A 23,423-nucleotide genomic window follows, 5' to 3' on the forward strand; every position below is an offset into this window, starting at 1 on the left:
GACACAACGAACAGGGGCCGGGAGTCGGTCGGAGACGCGAGACAACGTCATACGGCAGAATGGTGTGTGTGTGTGTGTGCGTTTGTGTGCGTGTGTGTGTGAAAGCGTTTCAAAAACGATACTCTTGGCTGTAGAAACCCATTTGGGGCTGCCAAGTCGTGTTAGCGCTGTGAGGGCTGAAGTGTTCGGGGCCGGACGACCGCGTGGACGCCGCGAGGGCCGCTTCTGTTTAATCTGTCATCAACACCCTGGAGACCTCCGCCACCTTCTCACCCCCTCCGCTATTCATCAGGCTCACCTCGGTGGCCGCATACATTACAAGCCCCACATTGTTGCTCCGACGCCACACAAATCGGTTGTGTGTTTCTGGTTTCCGCAATACAATTTTGCATTTTCTTTGGCGAAAAGCATAAATTGTACTCAAATGAGAGGTGGAAGAATCACGTGACTCGATTTAAGTTGCCAAATTTAGGACGTGGGACGTGCCTGGCTAAAACCAGAGGTGGGTCGTAACGCAATACATTAACAAAAGTAACTTTATGGATGAATTGTAATGTTCAGGGTATTATCAATATTTTTTCTTTTGAATTATTATTTTATAAAGGCGAATTTTAGTCCCTTACATTGAGCTAGCTTCTTGTTTTGCCTTGCCACAATTGTGTCACATGACTGTTTCCCAATCCTAGCGATGTTTGATTCATTTCACCAATAAAATGCAACCATGCAGTCACGTGACTAAGCACAAAGTATTTGCAACTCCACAGGGTTTCAAAGTGATTAATTACGGGAAGCATAGCAAAAGCAAATGAAGAAACAAAAGGCCTTTAACTCGCAATCAGAAGAGGCACAATACTCTCGGGCCTTGGCCTCATTCAATTTGCAAAAAAAAAAACAGCTACTGTATGCATGTCATGCGTGACATGCCATCTGTCTGCCTAAAAATGTCCACATTTCATCTTATAAGAATTTGAGAATACACGTTGTGGTCTTCTATGTAATCTCTGCCTGTTGAGCCAATTAAACTGTTTCACAAAGAAAGCTCATTTCGGGCCATTTTTTTTTTTTTGTGGCTGAGATTGCCTCAATGTTATTTAACAAAGATTTAATTAACTGTTGTTTTAGTGGTGGTTGATGTAATTATTGGGCAATTGCTATTTTATACTTTTATTTGATGGTCATGATAAAAAAAAAAAAAAATGCCCAGCTACTCATTGCTTCAGTAACTATTTTGATGACTACTATAAAAGTATCAATACTCTTACTTAAACACAAATTGTAGTTACTCTATTACTTGACTATTATTTTTCAAAAGCAATAGTACTTTTAAGTACAATTTGGGGCTACCCTAGCCCACCTCTACTCACCAGGTACTTGAGTAGATTTTTCACTGGACACATACGCTTACTCAAGTAATTATTTAGAGGACTGATTTTTACTTTTACTGAATTAAATAAGATTCTAAACTAGCACTACTTTTACTAGAGTACAATTCTTGGCCAAATTCTTGGCCAAACTTAAAAGTTCTGAAAGACCTGACCTGGCTTTGACTTGGTATTTATGAGACAAAGTTGAACTACATGACTTGACAAATCCTGCTTCATTACAGTATGTTAGATTTTGAAACAGAAAGTATGTGACTTGGATGACTTAAAGTAGAAGTCAACTCAAACACATTTTTTTCAAGAATATGTTCCCAGCAGGCCCACTAGTTGAAACACGGCATTCTGATTCATTTTGCGTTTGTGGAATATAAGTTAAGCAGCAAAATTCACTCATTTTTCTCTAGGGGTGGCCATTTTGTCGTTGGTCGATTAAAAATGACATTATAACTGCTCACAACGACCAATCACGGCCGACCTGTTTTCTGAATCTGATTGGTCGTTGTGAGCAGTTGTGATGTCATTTTCAGTTGACAAAAGACAAAATGGCCGACCTCAGAGATGGCTAAAAACGAGTGGATTAATTATTCCACAAACGGGATATTTATCAGAATGACCTGTTTCAACTAGTGGGCTTGCATAGAACATATTCTTAAACAAAATATGTTTGCGTTGTCTCCCCCTTTAAGGTTGAGAAACACTGTTTTACTGTATAGTCATTGAGTTATCATCAACACGTGACTGTACAGTATTCTGCCCCCGGTACCTGTCAAAGGAGTGAAACTGCATGGGCAGTGCAGTCTCGGCCTTGGCTGCGGGATCCGGGCAGGATACTGGCTCCAGCCCCGCCTCCACACCCTCCATGGGCGGGGCCACCAAACTCTTGAGGATCTCCTTGACATTGAGGCCCGAGGAGGAAGGCGGCGGAGGCTCGGAGAAGAGGTCGCCAGCGGCGCGGTACGGCCCGGGGTCACAGCCGTTGACCACGCTGACGACCCGCTCGGGTCTGGTGTTCGGCTCGTTGTGGATAAGAGATTGGTCCTCTGAAGGTGGAGCGAGGGCTGGAGGGTCCAAAAATGCCTGTGCTGTTTCTGCAAGAGACACTAATAACAACACCGAAACATGAGTCCAAGACTGACAATATAATTAGAAACAGTAAATATTTGAGACTAATATAAAATGTACATTACATTACGCACTCACTGTCAACAGCATTAAGTACCCATTTAAAATATAAACTGCAGTACTGTATATTTAAAAAACACACACACACACACATACTGTACATACATACACAAATGGAGTACATAGTAAGTGATAATGATATTCTAGGTGTGATGAGGAGGTCTCTGCCCCTTCCCCTCTCACATTTGCAAGTACATATTTGAGTCATTGCGTCTCCTGTTCATATGGCTGTTTTTTCCAATCCCATACTGTGCCCCTCCCTCATAGGAGCAAAGTTTGGAACTTGTTTACCCCTCCCTTCCTTATGCTTCTCTTTTTCATCTGGGGTGGGGTTTGGCGACTCGTCAGGCTTCTCCGTTCTGTCTCCCTCTGTTGGTTTATGTTTTTGACATCTTCTGAACACTTACTGTTTAAGTGAATTTCATTGCTCTGTAATCGTACATACAATAAAACATATACATACACTCACATACATACGGGTATTTAAGAATTAAATTTTTATTATTTTTTTCAGGGACTTGATGATATGCAACAAATATCGTAGGTCATCTTAGCACAGATACCCTGAGCCCACCACCCGATGAGGTCAGAAGGGCCAATGCAGCCTGTGAGTGGTCTGCTCCAAGTCCCAGACAATAGTTTGTTTCTCACGGTGGGGTGAATTCCCCCATTTTCTGTCTTCCAGCAACCTCTTTGATCCCATTCTACTCTAGCAGATTGCTTGGCTAATGGCCACTGACAGGCGGTGGCTGGAAAGAACCAGCCGGGATGCACTTCTACTTCCACCAAAACCACCAAAACAGGAGCTGGGCAACGAGCGGGGGGCTTGCCGTCACTTAGCTTGTACACGCTTGTCATTTTTTATTAATCCCTGGAGGGGAAATTCATTTTGGATTTAGAGCTTCGCAATATACACCACCTGACATCTGGATTTTCTCATGCTGAAATAGATTGAAGCAACATCAGTGTGCTACCTTGTGGGAAAAATGTGAATAACAGCTTCAGTTTTGATTTGATTGTGTAAAGCAAGAAAAAGAAAAAAATACAAAATAAATGCAGTAAAGGCATTCACATGTTTATTTTAATCTGTTCTTCCACGTTGTGTGATTTGAAGACTATATTTTTACTCTGTAAAGTCAAACAAATACAACCAAGTAAACCAACTTCTACAACTAAAGACAAAATAAAACACTATAAAATGTTTTTTTTAAATAAAATATGCTTTAGAAAATAATAATACAAATAAAACTTATAATAATAACAATAATAATAATAACAATAATAATAATAAAACACCCGCGACTCTTGGGGGTTAAGCGGTTTGAATAGCGGATGGATGGATGATAATATCAAATAAAATATACATAAATATAAATGTAAATCAACAATCAAACAATGTTTTAAAAATATAATCTATACTTTTCTAAAATATCAAAGAGTACTTAAGAAAAAATAAACTGAATAACCCAACGCATAAAAATTACACAATAGATATAAAATATTTTAATATCAATATATTTTAGAATAATACACAAAATATTTGCAGATGAAGAGGTTATTCATGAATAGGCAACACAATACAACACAAGCGTCAACATTAAAGATTTCAGGACTCACCTGCGCCCGAGACCGCGTTGGCGTCCTGGTTATGTTGCGCACCTTGGCCCGACTTGGCGCTCGTCCTGCCCGTCTCGCGCTGAGGCTCCAGGATGTCACGGTACTTGGACACCATAAGAACCGAAATGAAGTAGACTACGGCCAGAGACAGGAACTGAGCTTGTTTGCTGTCGTCCTGCCGAGGAGAATCAGAATTTGAAAACACTGCTCTTAAAGGGGTGTTTTATGGAAAATTGACTTTTTAATAATAAAGCAATAGAGTTGGGTCTCTTGAGTGCTTGCCGTTCCGTCTAATGAGAAACTACACAACCCAATAAATCGTTAATGAGCTGTCTATTTCTGAGAATGGGCCTGAGAGCAAGACAATGTGAATTTGGATAGGCCGTAATGTAAAATTGTGTCAAATTTGACAAATAACAACTGCGCACAGCTTTTCTCCACTTTCTAAATAGCCTTACACAAAGGTCAAAGCTAAAAGTTAAGCAGAGCTGCATTGTCAGATGCGCGGATGAGTGTTCGCTAAACGCTTTGACACCAGAAGATGGACACATAGTCGAATGTACAGTGAAGTGGACTACACCCCAGACTGGTCGCCAGCCAATCACAAGGCACATACTGCGACTGACAACCATTCACATTCACATTTACACCCACCAGCAGACACCAAATTCAAATTCCTTACTCAACATCAGCCTTACAGTGAGCACAGGAAGTTTTAATTGGATTTTAAGTGCACTACAATTGTTGATCCTTGGCATATTTTGACAAAAACTTGTCACACTGTTTTAAAATGTGAACAGAAAATGAGTATATAAACATCCCTTCATTGTCTGTCACACTTACCACATCACGGAAGACCACAGCGCGGAGCCGATTGATGTCCACATCCTGCAGAAGGCGATCAGGGTCTTTGATGGGAGACAGCTGAATAGGGACAGTTTTTAAGACTATTTTTAATGTGGTCTCAAGATAAGAGATGAACACGCTTCGGGGTGATTGACTTGCAATACAGTGAACTCCCCATTTGTGATCGGGGAATATCCGGAATACTGTGCATTATAAGGGAAAATCTGCTACGAAGCATATTAATACCCGAATATGTTCTATGCAGGCCCACTAGTTGAAACAAGGCATTCTAATTAATATTGCATTTGTGGAATATGAGTTAAGCAGCAAAATCCACCCCTTTTTAGCCACCTCAGGGGGCAGCCATTTTGTCACTTCTGTCGACCGAAAATGACATCAAAGTTGCTCAGGGCTCAGGTAACGACCAATCACAGCTCCCTTCTTTTCTGAGGCTAAGCCATGATTGGTCATTATCTAAGCCCTGAGCAACTGCGATGTCATTTTCAGTCGACAGAAGTGACAAAATGGCTACCCCCTGAGATAGCTAAAAACGGGTGGATTTTTCTCATTCCACAAACACAATATCAGTCAGAATTTTGTGCTTAGACTAATGGGCCTGCATAGAACATATTCTGGAAAAAAATATGTTTGAGTTGTTTTCCGCTTTTAATGCTAAAATATAACACGAAAACCCATAAAGCCCAAAACCTAATTAGCATAGATGTTATGGAAAATACCTTGAAACAACTGCTACTTTAACACACAAGAAATAGCATTACGTGTAAGAAAAGATAATTAAACATCTGACAGGCATATTGTGGGCTTAGCAGGGGACCTTCTCTGCTTCTTCCTCTCTTCTCTTAATTATGCTGCACATACATGCAGTGGGCAGCGCATCTTAAAGTGTGATACAGGTAGCACTAGTGGTGCATAGGCTCCCTGTAGTGGTATGCAAAATAATCACTGCCTAAGCGCAGTTCAGATGTATTTAACTTTTTAGTGCAACGCATTTGCACTCAATATTAAGGAAGTGTTTGTTTTTAAACTTGCATTTTGGTGGACTTTTTATTTACTTTTTATGCGCAATACTAAGGATTTAAATCGTTATTGAAGTGGTAGTAAATCGGTAATCTAGCGTGGGCACAGAAGGTTAACGGCAACTTAACGGGGTGTCACTTTCAGTAAGTAAAGAGCGGGATAGCACAAGTCGTCACATGCTCGGCACAAGGCAAGTTGAAAAAAAAACAAAATATATATGTGATTATTTTTTCCAATAAATGTTGTCGTACCTTGCCGGGAGTCACATTTGCCAGCATGTCCTGACACTTGTTGTTGTTGTTGGGAGCAAACAGCATGTTCCCGCAACCGCCATGCCTCTGCCTGCACTCCAGACAGCTCCTCACTGCCATGCAGCACACTAAACGCACAGACACACACACCCCCACACACCGACACACACCCCCACACACACCCACACAAATTCAATCATCTCAGTTGAAATGAAAAACTGATAACATGCAAGTAAGTAATCAGAAGGCTGCCATGACTTCTGAGTTCAATTTGTGCCATGACCAAGCAAGTTATTAAGTTTATTATCATTATTATTATTATCAAATCATTTTTCATTTATCAAGTCCCACAACAGTGGTACGGATGTGTATTTTGCCTTTAAGCAGAGTAGCTTTGTGAGTTAAGCTCTTACGCCAAGCCCAGTCACACACACAGATGTGTATTTTGACTATAAGGGCGTGGCCTTGTGAGAGAGGAGCTCTTACGCAAGGCCCGGTTAGCAATTTTCAAAGGCCTTATCTAATCTGCTCCATGCTCTTTGCCAATATTTTCATTTTGTAATGGCCCAGGCGATGACTCGCAACTGTGAAAAGTTTGGGCACATGACATAATAAAACATAGAAAAAATAAAATAAAAAAAAACGGTAAAAAACACTGTGTTATAATTCTTGGTCCTTGTGGTAGTTTGACATAAAAAGCATGTTACAGACATAAAAATAAATAAATAAACATGGGGGGAAAGAATTGTAAGTCTCCTTTATTTGGATTTATTGCTATGATTTGAACACACTCATTTGCAAAGACTGCACCGTCAATTGTTCCTCTTGCCACCATTTGTTGAAGCAATATGAGACACATTCAAATGCAATTAAAGGCAAATTACCCTGGCAGGTATTTTGTTTTCCCCCCTCAATACACTTGTGATCACGGTGATCTTACCGAGTCGCAGGCACTGACGCATGAGGCCGCCGGACGACATGTTCTTCTCCGCCTCGATCTCGCTGAAGTTAAGCGAGCTGGAGAAGACCAGCACGTCCACCATCACCATCAGGCGGGACAGGAACGTGATGGCCGTCTCTGATGACATGCCCTGCGTCGCCTCGATGTTCTCCACCTCAATGGGAACAAAGCAAACAAAGACAAAATATATTGTTTAATATCGGCATTGCTATTGAGCGACACTAGGAATAAAACATTTATCTCCTTTTGATGAAAACGCAGAAGCAGTTGATTTTAGTAAACTCCCAACCGAGAGACTACGATATTTGTATTTTGGGGAGGAGCTCAATTTAACCTGGGTTGTTAGTTATATATAATTATTATTTTTGAAAACCTGATGTGCTGGAGAAAAAAAACAAGGGCTGATTAGGAATCAGCGCAGTAAAATTCATATAGAAAAGTTGATTAAAAGTTGATCTCTAATTTGTCACTCTCAGATTACAATCATTTGGCTTTTCAACAACTCAGCAACACCATCAGCAATAATAGGGCTGAAAAAAACGTTATTTCCAACAGATAATGTAATGTGCTCCACCCACACATCCACTAGATGTCGCTATGGCCTCACAGTGAGCACTTACAGAAGGCGAGGTAGCTGCAGAAAGCAGAGGCAGAATGCCACCGCAGGCGATGATAATGTTGTCCACCATCTGCGAGATGAGGTGGATGCTATTGTGGACGAAAATTATGTTCTCGCTGCTGTTGACAAAGTCCATGACGGACTTGGTGGAGTGGCTGTGGCGGAGAGAAAGAAGGAGGGATTACTTTAACGTTTTAAAAACAGGTTCACACGTAACTGCAGTGAAGAAGCCCGTGCGCGTGTGCTCGTGTGTGTGCGTGTGCGCGCAAACCTCCTCCAGACATGCACGTCGCTCTCCAGGGCAAAGAGCAGGTCGGCCAGCAGCCTCTGGTGCAAGGCCGACCACTTGAACTCCGGGATGCGGAACATGGTGGTGCGAGGGCCTGGGCTGAACTGACGCCGCTGCTGCTGGTCGTCCTCCTCCTCCTCCTCGTCCGTCATGGCGCTGCCGGCCCGAGCGCCAAGGTGGCTGTTTAGGTTCTTGAGAGACGTTTGTAATACAGACAACGAGAAGTTTGTACGCCAGTCGGTTATATTGTCATCATAGATACAGTGGATGAATAGATGGATCATAGATGTACAGATAGACGTAGATGCTGTACTCTAAAAACAGTTGGGTTATTTCATTCACCCAATTTTTGGGTTGTTTGTGTTGGATCAAAATTCTGGATTATTTCTTATGAAATAACCACTAATAATTGAGAGTAATTAGAATAAGAATAATTAGAGGCCCATCTACAGGTGCCTTCTGAAAGTTTACACTTAAGTATGGCTGGCGCCCATGACATCGACATACTGCTCATATGTTTACACATACAACTTCAAGTCAACAACATTTTGGACATTTGAGGTTCTTAATTTATCACACTGTTTTGGTAAGTACTTCACACATTGTATTCTTTTGAAAACGAGTTGCCCTGTAACTGTGCGTGTGTTGGACAGAACGAGTGCGAATGAATGAAAGCCATGTAATATAATTCATGTCTGTTGTTGTTCAGTCTGCCACCTGGTATAAACTGCGTTCATAAGAATGACAAATGAAAACAATTGTCCATCAATTCAAACTTCTGCTGTCATTCTTACTACTTATATTTAACTGCAGGTAACAATGCGAGTGAAAAATGATGATAACGATAAGCACCGTAGTACAAAAGTGACACGATAGACTTAAATATCGTCCTCACGATATATATATTCATATCGCCCAGCCTGGATGGATGGATGGATGGATGGATGGATGGATGCATAGACAGACAGCTAAAGAAAAATTGAGTCTTCACTGAAGCTAACATCTGTAATGTGGGAAGAAACCAGTGTACCAGATGAAAACCCACAACTTCACAGGGAGAACATGCAAACTCCACACAGATATGCCAAAGCAGGGTTTCAAACCCAGAACCTCTGTACTGCGAGGCAGACGGGGTAACCATTAATTCACTGTGCCTACTGTCAGGAAAAACAGTGTGCGATTCATGAGTTATGAATCTGCATTGAGTTCATTCACAAGGAATGATGAAAATGCAAAGGGTCCTCAGACAACCTCCCTTCCCGGCGGCTCGATAACAAATGACAACAATAACACCTCGAAATGAATGAATGAATATGAAATGAACGAGTCAGCAAGACGCCGCGTAAAGCCCGTAAAGACGCATCAGCAGTAGCGAATTGAACACGAATGCTCAAAGAGACATGGTAGCGGTTAGCACGTCTGCCTCACAGTCGAGAGGTACTGACTTTGAATCTCAGCTCCCGGTGGTCTCTTTACATTTACAAATAGCCTGCAGGCTCATCGGTCCGGTTTCAAAATGGAGCCCAAACGTTTGCCTCCCCTTGTCTGGAATGAGCGTTTACATTCCTTTTGCAATATGACTGCCATTAGGCACAAAACTGACCTCAGCAATAGTAGCCTCAGTAATTAGTATGATCCTCAGCATATGCGTAGTCTAACCTGCGTGGTCGCCGTGGTCTGAATCTTTATCTCCTTGCCATCCTCCACCCTCTCCGTGTCTGAGGCCTTGTCGTTGTTGCTCCACAAGGCAGAAATGTCACCTTTAGGGGGCACCGCAACACTTCCCTGGGTGGCCTCTTGAAACGAGGCCCCCTCCGCAGAGCTGATGCCACCGACTTCAAACTCATCCTTTTCTAAGATGCCAGGTAAGGAGGCAAAGTCAGAGGTGGCCAGACGGCGCAGATCTTCGTCGGGTGGGGGTTCCGAAGGATGAGGTGGATTCAAGTCAGGCAACAACGCGTCCTCCACCTTGCCGAACAAGAAAGCGCTGCCCCGAGGGACGCCGTCTTTGTCGTCATCCAGCGAGATCAGAGGAGCCGTGATCTGCTGGTCCACCGCGCCGCTCTTCGGCAGCAGGACGGCGCAGTAAACGTCGTCCAGCAGAGAGTCCACCTCCATCAGCGTGTCCATGTCGTCCATCTTCACCTCCGTAGCCTCCACCTTCTCCGCTTTGATGTCAACCAAGAGTTGCTGGAGTTCCGTTCCGACGGCATCCACCGCCGCGCTCTCCTCCGGGTCCCGCCCATCGGCCAGCGGGTTCCGCGAATCGGTGCCGTCGCTGCCCGGCGACCGGGAGCTGCCGTCCATTTCTCCGATCTCCACCGAGCCTGTCATGCCCGCAGCCGCAGCCGACAGACCCGAGATGGTGCTAACCGAGCCTTTCTTCCCTTTCTTGATGTTTTCCTCTTCTTGACGCTGGTATTCCTCATACATCTTGGCCAGGTACTCCTTGTGTGCCTCATACGTCACCTGCAAGGCAGGTTATAAAAAAGGTGAGCCATTTTGGAAGAACTATACAGTAGCACAGTAATCCCTCATTCAGCGTGGAGGTTGCATTCCAGACCACTCATGTGACAGACGCAAATCAATTTTCCCTAGTGAAATAAATTAAGACACACATTTTTTCTAGCCCCCATTGAAAACACCACAATTTATTTTGCCTCCGGTTTTAAATGAAGAAAATAGCACTGTACTGTAAATTAAATTGACATAAAAAGATGACATTTGAATAGAAAACGGGTACCCAACTCCGGTCCGCCGAGAGCCCCTATCCAGACGGTTTTTGATGTCGTCATTCTCCAGTACACCTGATTCAAATGATCAGGATCGTTATCAGGCTTCTGCAAAGCATGCTGATGAGCTGATCATTTGAATCAGGTGCGTTAGAGGAGGGAAACATCTAAACCTGGCTGGATAGGAGGTCTCAAGGACCGTACTTTGGCACTCCTGCTCTAAAGAACTAAACCTGTTTAGGGCTGTATTCAGATCTGCACTGTTTGGTCCACTTGAAACAGATCAGGGTTAGTTTCCCACGATGGTTCGGACCGTTTATGCAGACGTGAATAGACAACCGAATCCTGGTGCGGATCAAACAAACGGACTCGGTGCAGTTTGTTACAAGTCTGACTACAAACCACTGCCGATCCACACCAAGTACAGGATATGAGCGACTTTTTGGACTTAACAAGCCAACGCAGCCCAGCATTGTGGGAAATGTTGGCCCTTAGTGAATGCTGATCATACATGATCCTTCGTCTTTTGCTTATTCGCGCCGCTGCCAGCATTTGTGGGTCAAAGCACGCAGAGCACACGCTTCTACTAGTTACTGCACACATTCCCAGATGCTGTTACAAAATTTAGAGAAACAGCGTGCAAAAAGTGCACTGAATGAGCTGCAGATTTTAAAATGCTGCTACTGGTCTTTGAATCGCTGAATGGTTTAGGTCCTGATTACATTAAAGAAATGCTAATAGAATATAAACCCAGTAGGGCTATGAGATCTGCAGACAAAGTTAATTAGTTGAGCCCAGAGTTCAAAGAAAACATGGTAAAGCAGCATTCATCTGATATGCTGCACGCAATCGGAATCAGATGCCAACAGAAGTTAAGTCAGGCTAGGTTAAAAGTCCAGGCTAAAAACTGCTCAGATTAAAACTCATTCACTGCCAATGTCATATGTTTATGTCTTTTCACAGTCCAGACATTCAATCCCAGGAATTTATTTATGTTTTTTTCATTTTTTTTTTTTTTTTTCAAACTTTAGGGTAAAAGAGGGTCTGAAAATGTCTGGCAGTGAATGAGTAAAGGTCTTTCAAAGCATTTATAAAATCATGTTGTACAAAATCTTGTTTTTGCACTGAGCATTCATTTAGTAATTTTAGTAAGCTACTTTATATTTTTGTACTTTGCTTTCAAATGTTTTTAATGATTTTGCTTCTAAATGTTTTTAAATGTTGAAATTTGAATTGTGTGAAGCACAACGAGTTAACTTGTGTACGAAATGTGCTGTATAAATAAAGCTGCTTTGTCTTGCCTTGCCATTGAAGCCAGAATGTTTGCTTTGTGGTTTTTTTTGGTTTTTTTTTGTGACTCACCTTGGAGTGCGCGATGGAGAGCGTGTCCACCCACACGCGCCAGCCCCCCCATTCGTGCTTGATGGCATGGTACAGCAGAATACGGAAGATGTTGTACACCATCTCGGTGAGCTTCTGCTCGTCCGGAGTTTTTGGGTGGATGTAGCCCAGAGAGAACATCCAGTCCTGCCACACGGAACACTGGAGCAGACATCTGCAATACAGGATAGCGCAGTCAAAGGTCAACTATAGAGCAAAGTAGACATTTTGTCTAGTCGTATCAAGGATAACACCTTCATGGTGCATTTGTTTTTACGTGCAGTACCTTAGGCGAGATTTTCATTGCAGGTCCAATTGCTCAAATCCATTTGAATTGCTGAATATTAATAAAAAGCTAAAATATTAATCATTACATATCCCTCTTCGATCCGTGCATTTGTAAGAGGCCTGATTCCAATATAAAGACAGTCTTTTTCCATGTGGTGTTTTTTTCAATTCGATTTACGTCGTCATGATGAGTTTCCCAATTGTGCCACTTGACAGCAAAACATTGTAACACCCGCATGTTACCGCTTAAAACAATTCACTTTTCATTATGCTGTTTTTCCACTGGTGATTTCTCCAGTTAGGTTTCAAAAGAGTAAGGAGGAGTTGAAAAAAATAATTACGATGTCAAGAGTACAAAGAACAGTGGGCAGAGTGACCGGGGTTAGTGGGGAAGAAAACAGCATTTGTTTTATTGTTAATTAACAGTGTGAGGCTCATTCATCTCTTGAAACTGTTATAATATTCAACTACTCATTTTACGGCCAAACCAACCTCTAGCGACAACATGATGTAAAATTTAAAACCAACAACAATCTGATTATTTGAAAGTATTAAGTATTTTTTTAGTGTCAAACCAAGTCATTTTCCCAAAACATGTCCCCTTACAAGTTATAATAAGGCTAATCCAAAATAAGGAACAAACAGCATTGAAGACTTCCCACGTCTGCTTAAAAAGGAAATCAACCCAAACACATTTTTTCAAGAATATGTTCCCAGCAGAATCACTATTTGAAACACAGTATTCTGATTAATATTGGGCTTGTGCAATACAAGTTAAGTAGCAAAACCCACCCCTTTTTAGCCATCTCAGCGGGCGGCCATTTTGTCACTTCTGTCCACTGACAATGACATCACAACTGCTCAGGGCTCAGGTAACGACCAATCACAGCTCAGCTTCAGAAAACAGGTCAGCCGTGATTGGTCTTTACCTGAGCCCTGAGCAGTTGTGAGGTCATTTTCAGAATTGACAAAATGGCCGCCCCCAGAAATGGCTAAAAATGAATGCTTTTATTTCACAAGCACAATATTTATCAGAATGCCTTGTTTCAACTGCTGTAAAATGATTAAGCATCAATCTGAACCTATTGCAAGCTTCCCTCGCTCCTCCCTTGACACGATGTTCGGGAAGATAATTAAGGGCACGCGTGCGCGAGTGGGAAGTGGCTCTCCCGCTTACCTTCTGTTCTCTCGACTGCTACTGAACAGTTTGATCATGTCGGAGAGGAAAAGGCGGCGAATTTCCATCAGCTCAGCGCTGGGGGCCGAGTTCTTTAATAGGGTCGCAATCACTTTGAGGATCACTGTTATAGCGAGCCGACAAACACACAAACAGAGGGAGCAGTTCAGACCTCCACCGGTCGGAAAAATAGTAGCGTCTGAGTCAGGAAACAAAAACATACAACTTTTTCCCTGTTTCTGAGTGTTCAATTGAAAAGCATGCATCAGGCTGTTTTAGAATATAAACATCCAAGGCAGGAAATAGTTAAATATGTATTTAATATATTGTCTCTGCCAGGCAGAATCCTCTGATCTCCAAGATTAAAAAAAAAGAAAAAAATGGAGTTTATTAAACACTGTTCTCAATACTTCCTAATCTATTTTCAACTGTTCAGATTGGCTAATTGGCTTTGGGGAAAAAAAAAAAGAAATAGACCAATTTTTTTTTGGGGGGGGGGGGGGGGGGGGGGTTGTATACATCTACAACTAATTGATATACCGGTTATTAAATAATATTGCATTTTTATTGTTTGTTTTATAATCGAGCAAATATTACAGGACGCATGATCATTTAACAGCTCAGCGGTCCGGATGAAGGAACAGAGTGGGCCATACAACCTTTACCTACATGTGTGTTTATCAAGAGACTTACTTGGGTTCTGAATCTTGACGGTGGAGTCTGGCTCGGCATGTGGCTTGTGGACCACCTGAGTGCACACCTGCTCTGTCAGAATCTGATGCGGGAGAAGAAGAGGATGAAACTTGTCACCTTTGGCGGTGTGGTGATTGCACAGCGATGCGGCTTACCTCATACAGTGTGTTGTATGTGGTTATGGTCAAAGTGCCGCCGTGCAGCAGGAGCTTCTCGCCTAGGAGGGTGAAGAGGCTTTGGGTGTGCATGATCTCCACCTTCCTCCTGTGCGGAAAAAGCTGTGGTGAGACGTCATGGGCAGGCCTCCGCCAGCGCCATTGTACACTTACAACCAAATATTATAATATCTTACATCTCTATTGTCTTTATTTCATAGCATTTCTCTCGGCCGCAATGCTTCCAGGATGCGTATGTAGATTCTACATTTCTTTGTCCAATCATATTTCAGCATCCATGTGTTGCCATGTCAATCTAATCTGCCCAGGACCCTCAGAATCAGTAGGGCTGGTTAACCGAACTCAAGATACTATTAGCAATGAGATTTTTTTTTTTTTTAACAATCAGATTTCAAATCTGCCTCAGAGGGAAAGGCAGCTGGCCAACAATAACATCAGTAATTTTCTTTCCATTGATTGCTTGGCAAGTTCCATCAGCAGAACACGTTTGTAGTAATCTGCACACATTCATACGTAAAATTGTGGCACTGGTAAATTGAGGTGTCACTGTACATTAATGACACTGGGGAACAATTAAAAATAATAAGTAGAATTGGCATGCTTATTCGAAGATTGCAATTAGTTTATTTTCATGCTTTTTCTCCACAGCTTGCCCTACAGTTAAGCAAAATTCCATTAATTAGCTGTCGTAAGCTTGCCGTAAGAAGAGCTGGTTATGACACGTGAAGTCATAAGAGGAAAATTGGGATGAGTTTTGGATTCCGCACCAAAAAATGATTTAATAACAGCCATCAGACCAAATTTAACAAACGTTGTGTTCTCCGGTGTAATCATTATTTCGTGGAGATTGTACAAAAATGTCAAAATTTGAAACTTTACAGGGGAATGAACAGGAATTAACAGTAAAACAAAAACAAAACAAAAAAAAACAGGAATTCATCAAATTAAAGGGTTACTTAAACTTAAATGTACCGTAGATGAGTAATTCTTAAATATAACCAATGGAATAATTGATTGTTTAAAATTTGATAGTTCTATTTTTGTCGTGATTTTGCTATGTTTCAGCCTGCTTTGAACTTTTTCTCTCTGTCTACATTTGTAGGATCTACCTCTTTCCAGTCGTCACTGGAACGTATCAATTTACAGGTAAATCAGTCGTTTTTTTATTATTATTATTATTATGATTGTGCATGGATGTCTGCACATACATAAAAGTTGATACTTGATTTTGATGCCTTTCTATTCGTCCTTCCAATTTGAAATCTCCATATTTCCCATGAAAATTTACCTGAAAATGTACACTCCTTTGCAATGCTAATATCTGGTGGGTTTGAGGAATTTAATTGAAATTGTATGTGTGTTAATCATGCTATCAGATAAAAAATAAAAAAAAATAAAAATCATTCCGAACTGTTCCAAATTATTTACAGTGCATAGTGCAGTTGTGTGCTGCAGATTGATTACATTAATTCCTTTTTTGACATGGTAGTGGTGGTGTTGGGCAACTGAAAAATGTGGGTACGTTCCGAACCACTGAAGGCAGAGGCAAGTGCTGAGTCCTGCCACTGGTCCAAACAGGTGCAAAGCACTCAGCGGGGCTTTTGCGGCAAAGCGTCTTGTTAAGATCCCACTGGGAGCCATGTCAGCAAGCGACTGCTGCTATAAATCGAGCGGATGGGGAGGAGTGGCGACTCACAAAAGCCAGGCCGTCCCTTGCGGTGGAATCAAGATGTAACCGAGGCGCAGAGGAGGTAAACGGCTTTGGCGGTGACAAACGACCTCGGCAAGAGAAGCACAAGTGCTGTCACACGTAAAAGGCCGAGACTCGAGGCTCAACTCGGCTGCTCGTTGCGGCAACACGCATCATCACCTCTCCAAGTGTCCGAGTCAGAGTACTGTCAAGGGATTTCAGCAGTAAGGAAATTCTTTCTTGACAAAAGGAGTTTGTCTTTCATCTTGAAACGATGCACGAATAAAAAGGGAGCCGGAGCTGGATCCTGTCCCGCAGGGCTCAGCAGTTAGTTAGAGTTAGTCAGGCTTTTTCCTGCATATGGAATTTGGAGGGGGCCTGTAATGGCAAAATTGTAAAAGACAACCATGTCATAGCTTTTTATAACAAGACAATTATGAATGGAAGCCTTCTACTTGATGAAAGCAAACTCTCATTCATCTTTGTCCCCTCAGAAGAGCGGAGTAGCTAAACAATAAACGTTTCTGAGGTGCTGCACAAAACGTCAGTATTGCAAAGGTGCACAGTTGAACACCTTGATGGTTACGTTTCGAGAAAAAATAAGTAAAAGCGAACCATTCGGGTGATATTCTAAGAAATTACACCAGAATAAAAAATACACTAACAATAAAGCTCTGTTAATTTTGTAAACTATTAAGACACTGAAATATTTAAAAACTCAGCAGCAACAGCCTATGACACCTCTAAGTATTCAAGTTAAAGACAAGTTGTCTTTATAGTACATGTATACACTTTTTGTGATGAAAAAAATACAACAACAGTTACAATTATTGCTAACTATATTAAAACTATTTTTATAATGTAAAAAATACAATAACTTTAAAAAGTCTTTATGAAATTATTTACACTTTTTCGGCTTTGAAATCTTTGAAAACATCATATTGTAACGAATTGGGTTATCTGTGTTGTAGTCGGATTTGTTTATTACTGAGTTGTGATGTTTCCGAGGTTCATGAATGCATCGTACGGCTAGCCAGAGGAGCAGCGGAAAACAAAGTCGTTTTAAGTGCGTTATTTTAGATGTGCTAGCTGCAACATAGCCGCCGGACTCATGTAGCAATGTCGGCACACAACTTTGGGACTTATCCACGCACCTTTCCCCATCGGCGATTTTAACAGGAAAGCCAGAATGTTCCCAAACAGGTGACCTCAGTGTACGGGGGGGCCTTCGAGCTGCCTTGTTTGCGTATGCCATAATAATGCCATTTATCCACGCATTTTTGATTTGATGATGATGGCTCCTCTTTAGTGCCACCACTCTCCTCTCCCGCGAGCAACAGTCAATAGCGTCCATGCATAAGCTAGCGCTAATAATAAAAACTGATCAGAAACGGTACGCAAGTGGACCAAACCGAACATGCCATACCGAAACGTATTAATACACCCACGTATACCGTTACACCCTTAATGTATAAATATAATAATGCAAATGTGCTGGGTTGACTGTTACCCTTTTTTTGTTTTTTGTTTTTTTTGTGAGGATGACTTACTTGTGTCCCAAATGTTTGAGGAAGTAGGCGAGCACTTTGAGGGACTGTACTTGAATGCTTTCACTCTTGGATGCCAGGAGTTTGTAGATCACCCTGCCAGACACGCAAAAGACAAAAAACGGCAAAAGTGTTCACTTCCTGAAATGACACCAAAAATTCTGATAAAAGCAGCGCACTCAGTCGTAGTGATGCAACAGCATGCGTGCGTATGTGTGTCTGTGCATCAGGTTAACAAGCGCCTCCACGTCATATTGGGAAATAATTTGATTACACGTTACTTTGTGGCACATCTATTAGCATATGAATTATGCATGAGTCACGTCTGCGCACGGTAGGAGGCGGAGGCGCTTCCGAGTTCATTTTACGGCATTATCACTTGACTGTGAAGAGGTTGAACAGCCAAAGCGTGACGTCCCATCCTAAAACTCACCGTATTCCATTTCTCTGGTCAAAAGCGAGGATCATGGAGGCCGGGTGCTCGGACATGAGGGCCACCACCAGCTGTAACACGTCGTGGAGGTTCTCGTCCTGCAGACAAAAGTGCACAGGAGCACTTCAATCTTTGAAACCTGAACTACATCTTAGTCAAATTCACAGGGACTAGTGTTTTACTGCTCAAGGAGGGCCAAACCATTTCCACTGAGAGCCACAAACTGACAAATGGACGTGCAAGAGGATAATCTTTTGATCCAAAAATGTTGGCTCACTCCTGCACAATTTGGTCCCTTTAAGGTTGTAGTCTAAAAACATTTTTCATCCACAAGAATATAAATTGTCTTTTAGGGTGCATGGGTTTTTGCGGCGCGTGTGGCTTAAAATGTTCGGGATGAACGGGCAATTCCCACACACCAATGAACTTGTTGAAAGTCTTCTCAGATGAGTAGAAGCTGTTTTGGCTAAAACAAAAATCGTATTTTCATCACTGTCGGCTCCCGATAGGTGTAAACTGCCACACATTGCAAAACTTTTGTCAGTGGAACGTCGAGGAGTCGTTGGAAGCTCAAAGTGTTACAACAAGTGGAGACGCGTGCCAGAGTGTACCTCATGCATCGTTAACAAATAGTTGAGGATGCTCTGCAGCTCGTCCTCCTTCACACCTTGGTCCTGAATATTCAGAAATGGGAGATGTGAATTAAACATTGACAGGGACGGTAAATACAGAAAGGCAAGTTTGCATCAGCAAATCAATGAAGAAACATAGGCTAGTTTCACACTGGAGGTCTTAATGCTCAATTCGGGTTTTCTGGTGAAATCCTTTTTTTTTTTTTTTTTTGCGTTCACATTACAATAATAAATGCGACCTCTGTCCGTCTTGAGTGTGAACATATGCGTCCCTAAAGTGACCCGCATGCGCAGAAGTAGAGACGACATCACTCGCAACGTAGTATTTACACAAGTAAATGTGGTCCAGCATGTAGGACCCACGGACCTATATTTTTATTATCTCATATCTACAGAGGAGCGATTCGGGAGGAGTTAGAACTACAGTATTTTGGAGAAATGAGGCGAGGCTTTTCGATCTCCTTTCATTAAAATGTCACAAAAGATGACGTCACGTCAATGCCGTCTGCGTGGCTACTACTATCAGCGCAACTGTCCACTTTATGCTTCATTTTTGAAGTGGGATTCAATTCAATTTAAATATAAAACCTATACGTTACAGATTTACGGACAATCAAACAGTCTGTGTCCCCACCTGTGCATGATGACATCAAGGACGCACTTCAGACTGCGGTCCCATTGCAAAAAAATCTGGTACGTATTCGATCTAGGACCACATATGAAAACAAACAAGGTCGGATTTGAAAAAAATCGGAATTGAGCCATTCAGATGGTCATAAAAATAAAAATGTGAAAATCTGTTACAAGTCGGATATGGGCAAAAAAATCCGATCTGGGTCGCATTTCCCTGCAGTGTGAACCTAGCCATACTGTAGACACCATACCATTTTACCCCCAACCCCAGCTCAAAATCTCCCTGCAAAAGTACTCATGTATTATATCGTTCCCTGATTTGCTGGTATCCACGCTGAAAAACTCCAGTATAATCTTCCTAGTAATTTAATTACTAGGACGATGATACTTGATGATTTCTTGTGTTCTGACATGTATTTTTCGTGTAAAGGAGGGTTCTCTTGCTTGGCTGTCCTAATTTTTGCTCCTCACTAAGAATCATGGCAGCCCATGAGTGAATTTGCCCCAAAATGGATCAGAGCAGGGAAAAAGATTGAGACTGTATTAACATACAAAGACCCCCTTGGAAAAACGATTATTAAAAAAAAACATGTATTAACCTATGATGTGTTTTGTATATATTGTAACTGTAAGTGGGTTTGAGTATTTTGCAAAGCAAGTCTTTTTCGCCACGTCACCATTTCACAATGCTCTCGTCTCAGACACAATCGAGGTAAACATCAAAGTTGATCGGCGCATATCCGGGACTTTTTTTCTCTCTTCGTTTTTGTGACATCATGTGAGAGAGCTTGGTGTCGCATCAGATTGTGGCGACAGGGTGTTGTAAAACATGGTTGACAAGTCTGAGTCTTCCAAGCCTACCCATTGGAAAACGTATTTGAAAAATATATACTGTACGTCTGTAGCAGGTGGAGTTTGCAATGACAAAAAAAAAAATGTTAACAGATACTGTATGTTGAAAATGTCTGTGAATATTCTTCAAATGATCTTTTGGGATATCACTGATTGTGCGTTAGTGAGCTGGAGGTGTTCCTTGGGACAGCAATGTGGGGGTGGGAGCGGAGTGAGGCTACGTTCGTAAGATTACACTGCAGCTTTAATACAGCTGCCATACTGATTAAACAATAAAAACAAATCAAATTTGCCAGGACAAACTGTGTTTCTATTTTGAAGCAAGAGCTTGGCAGTAAAATAAAGAAAGGAGATGAGCAGACGCCTTTAAAGGATAAGATGGAGTGCGGCTCGTGGGGGCTTTGAGGAATAGAGACGGCTGGGAGATACCTTCAAGATGAGTTGCTTGAGAAAGAGAAGCATGAAGGCCCGCAGAGAGATGATTTCTTTCTGGGTCGGCCTTGGACCATCTGTAGTGCGAGAGAGAGAGAGAGAGAGACAGAGAGAGAGAGAGAGAGAGAGAGAGAGAGAGAGAGAGAGAAAGAGAGAGCGAGAGAGAGCGAGAGAGAGGGAAGAGGGAGGTGAAGCATTGGAACATGTACATAATGTACAGCCTCCCGCTTGTTTACGTTGCCGTTGTTCTTTCTTATTTTACTCTTGGTTGGTTTTAATGATGTGGAGTTACCGTTTGAAGTTGCCATAATGAGCTACTGATGCCTGGCATTTGGAAGAAAGGGCTACATATTTCACACACATTATACTCACTTGGCTTTGTGATTAAGAACATTTCGAAAATTCTTATGAATCAACCTTCCTATATTTACAAGATCCCTATCTTGGAATAATAAAAAAAAAAAAAACAAGTCAAAGGCAATCCTTGGAAGGCTAATTAAAAGTGAAAAAAAAAGATTGCTAATGTGTGTATACCAAGGTTATTATTGATAAGGAAATTCAACAAAATAACGAAAAGCTAGAATTGAAAAAACATTGTAACTGAAAGTTTATAAAAATGAGGGTTAAAAAAGGATAACTGACTGAAACTGTATTGTCAGTTCATGCAAAACTAATTAACCCATTTAGACCGGGAGTGCATAACCGCGTTTCTATCACTAAAGCTGGGAGTGCTGTTTTGCGTTTCTACCTTTACAGCCGGGTAAGCGTATACTGTACATCATTTTCTTTTCTTTTTTTTTTAAACAATTCTCATTCGCTTAGCCAATGAAATGCGTCAGAATATACACACGACGGTGTCGTGAGCTCTGTAGGATGTCGCAGAATTTTGCAGTAATGAGCAGGAACAGCGGACGCAAATGATCGTGGGAGGTCTGAAAAAAGTGATGGTAGTGATATAGACGACGTGCTTGTTGACTTTGGACCAGTGGAACCAGTCATTCGTGATATGTGGTGAAGATATATGTTTGTAGACAATGATGATATTGCCTTTTTTTTTTTTTTTTAACAGAATAGAGGATGGTAATTACCACTCATTTTTAAAATTAAAAATAGTTCTTCTTTTGCTCTGACGCTTTATTTTTACATCTTTGATTGAGACGGTGAATAATAATAAACTCAGGCCTGAGTTTTAAGATCTCACATTATTTTGGAATTATGTTTCTGCTATGGGGGCTGAGATATCAATTATTTTGTAGGTGTTGAATTTCAGGGAAAACCTCAAATTTTAATCCCTGAAAAACAACATTCCGGCCATGCGCAAACACTCGCAAAACCTTCACCGCTAAGTGAGATACGGGCTTTATAAAAACATACAGCAGTGACATAATTAAATATAATGTAAATAATTACAGTTTTTGCAACTTTTTTGTTTTGTTTGTTTGATTCAATGGCAATTGTTCCGCTCCTCCAATTGTGCGCTCCTTGGCCACCTGATGGCAGTATAATACAGACATATGTATAGAAATGGAGACAGTGAAAACTCCTCAGTAAGCTGCAGAAATATTGTTCATATTTTGCAAAGCATAAAGAATATATGCCCTCGAGTATTATATTATCCACCATGTGTGTTCATGTATCCATTAGTGAAATTGGTTTACTAATTTTGCAATTCTAAGCCGCAAAAAGTTAATATTTTGTCTACAATAAAAAGTTAATTGTTTTTCCATGTCCAATTAACACCTTCAAAAACGCATTTCGCCACTTGCTGCCGACTGAAAATGACATCACATTTGTTGAGTGCTCAGGTAACAACCAATCATGTTCTCACCTAATGTTCACAAGCTGAGCTGTAATTGGTTGTTAGCACGTGCAACATCATTTTCATGACTTTCCTAAAGCAAAGCTACGTGGTTGTTTTAAACACATATTCTACAAACATGCATGTTGGTGTCATTGAAGATGCTACATTTTTCATAGGTGTCGATATCAGAGTGACTTGTCTCAATGTGCCCTGCGATTGGCTCGTGACCAGTCTAGGTTGTAGCCACCTCTAAGCCAAAGTCAACTGGACTCGGATCCACCTCACAAGCGACCCTGTTGGGAAAGCCACACTACTCCACAGTGTGTGGAAATGTCAGGGTTGCCTCCAAGGCAGTCTTGGCAGCGATGTGGTAAAAACCCAAGGTCACACCTGTCCATCACAGTGGGCCAACGCGTCATTAACTACTCAGGTGGCCCCGGCCAAATTGGCATAGCTGAGCCCTCCACCTGCTGCGCATTGTTAGTGCCACAGAAAGCGACGGTTTGATAGTTGCTTCAAACCGAGACAAATATTTCCATATTAATTATTAAAGCAGCATTTGGCATTTTCACCAATTTCTTAGTGAATAACACATGAAAGTTAATGAAGGCATTAAAGCATTGACATGAGGCCTTTGGTCATATCGGAGGTGTGCGCTTGACTAAATGTCATTTGAGTGCACTCATTAATAAACCAACAAAACTTTGTGGAGGTAAAATGAAAACACAGTGCAAGTCAAATTAAATCCATTCTAGGCCGTTGCTCGAATTTT

At 41.6% G+C, this 23,423-nt stretch overlaps 1 protein-coding gene across 4 annotated transcripts in view; it reads right to left on the reverse strand.

Moving 5' to 3' along the window:
- The window catches only part of nbeab (neurobeachin b), a 266,361-nt gene that overhangs the window by 167,253 nt on the left and 75,685 nt on the right, over positions 1–23,423 (reverse strand). For all 4 annotated transcript variants that reach the window (XM_086035116.1, XM_086035115.1, XM_086035114.1 and 1 more), the window contains 16 exons: positions 20,848–20,927; positions 18,913–18,975; positions 18,302–18,399; positions 17,872–17,964; positions 14,611–14,719; positions 14,456–14,537; positions 13,763–13,886; positions 12,280–12,472; positions 9,845–10,654; positions 8,168–8,376; positions 7,898–8,051; positions 7,257–7,431; positions 6,317–6,444; positions 5,025–5,105; positions 4,182–4,356; positions 2,146–2,482 (listed from right to left, as the gene is read on the reverse strand). In XM_086035116.1, the coding sequence (XP_085891242.1) occupies positions 2,146–2,482; positions 4,182–4,356; positions 5,025–5,105; positions 6,317–6,444; positions 7,257–7,431; positions 7,898–8,051; positions 8,168–8,376; positions 9,845–10,654; positions 12,280–12,472; positions 13,763–13,886; positions 14,456–14,537; positions 14,611–14,719; positions 17,872–17,964; positions 18,302–18,399; positions 18,913–18,975; positions 20,848–20,927 (2,911 nt within the window). The remainder of the gene's footprint in view (positions 1–2,145; positions 2,483–4,181; positions 4,357–5,024; positions 5,106–6,316; positions 6,445–7,256; positions 7,432–7,897; positions 8,052–8,167; positions 8,377–9,844; positions 10,655–12,279; positions 12,473–13,762; positions 13,887–14,455; positions 14,538–14,610; positions 14,720–17,871; positions 17,965–18,301; positions 18,400–18,912; positions 18,976–20,847; positions 20,928–23,423) is intronic.

The sequence above is a fragment of the Filicampus tigris genome, chromosome 7 (genome assembly GCF_054856515.1).
Source record: "Filicampus tigris isolate MCC_2025a chromosome 7, RoL_Ftig_1.0, whole genome shotgun sequence".
Lineage (NCBI taxonomy): Eukaryota > Metazoa > Chordata > Actinopteri > Syngnathiformes > Syngnathidae > Filicampus > Filicampus tigris.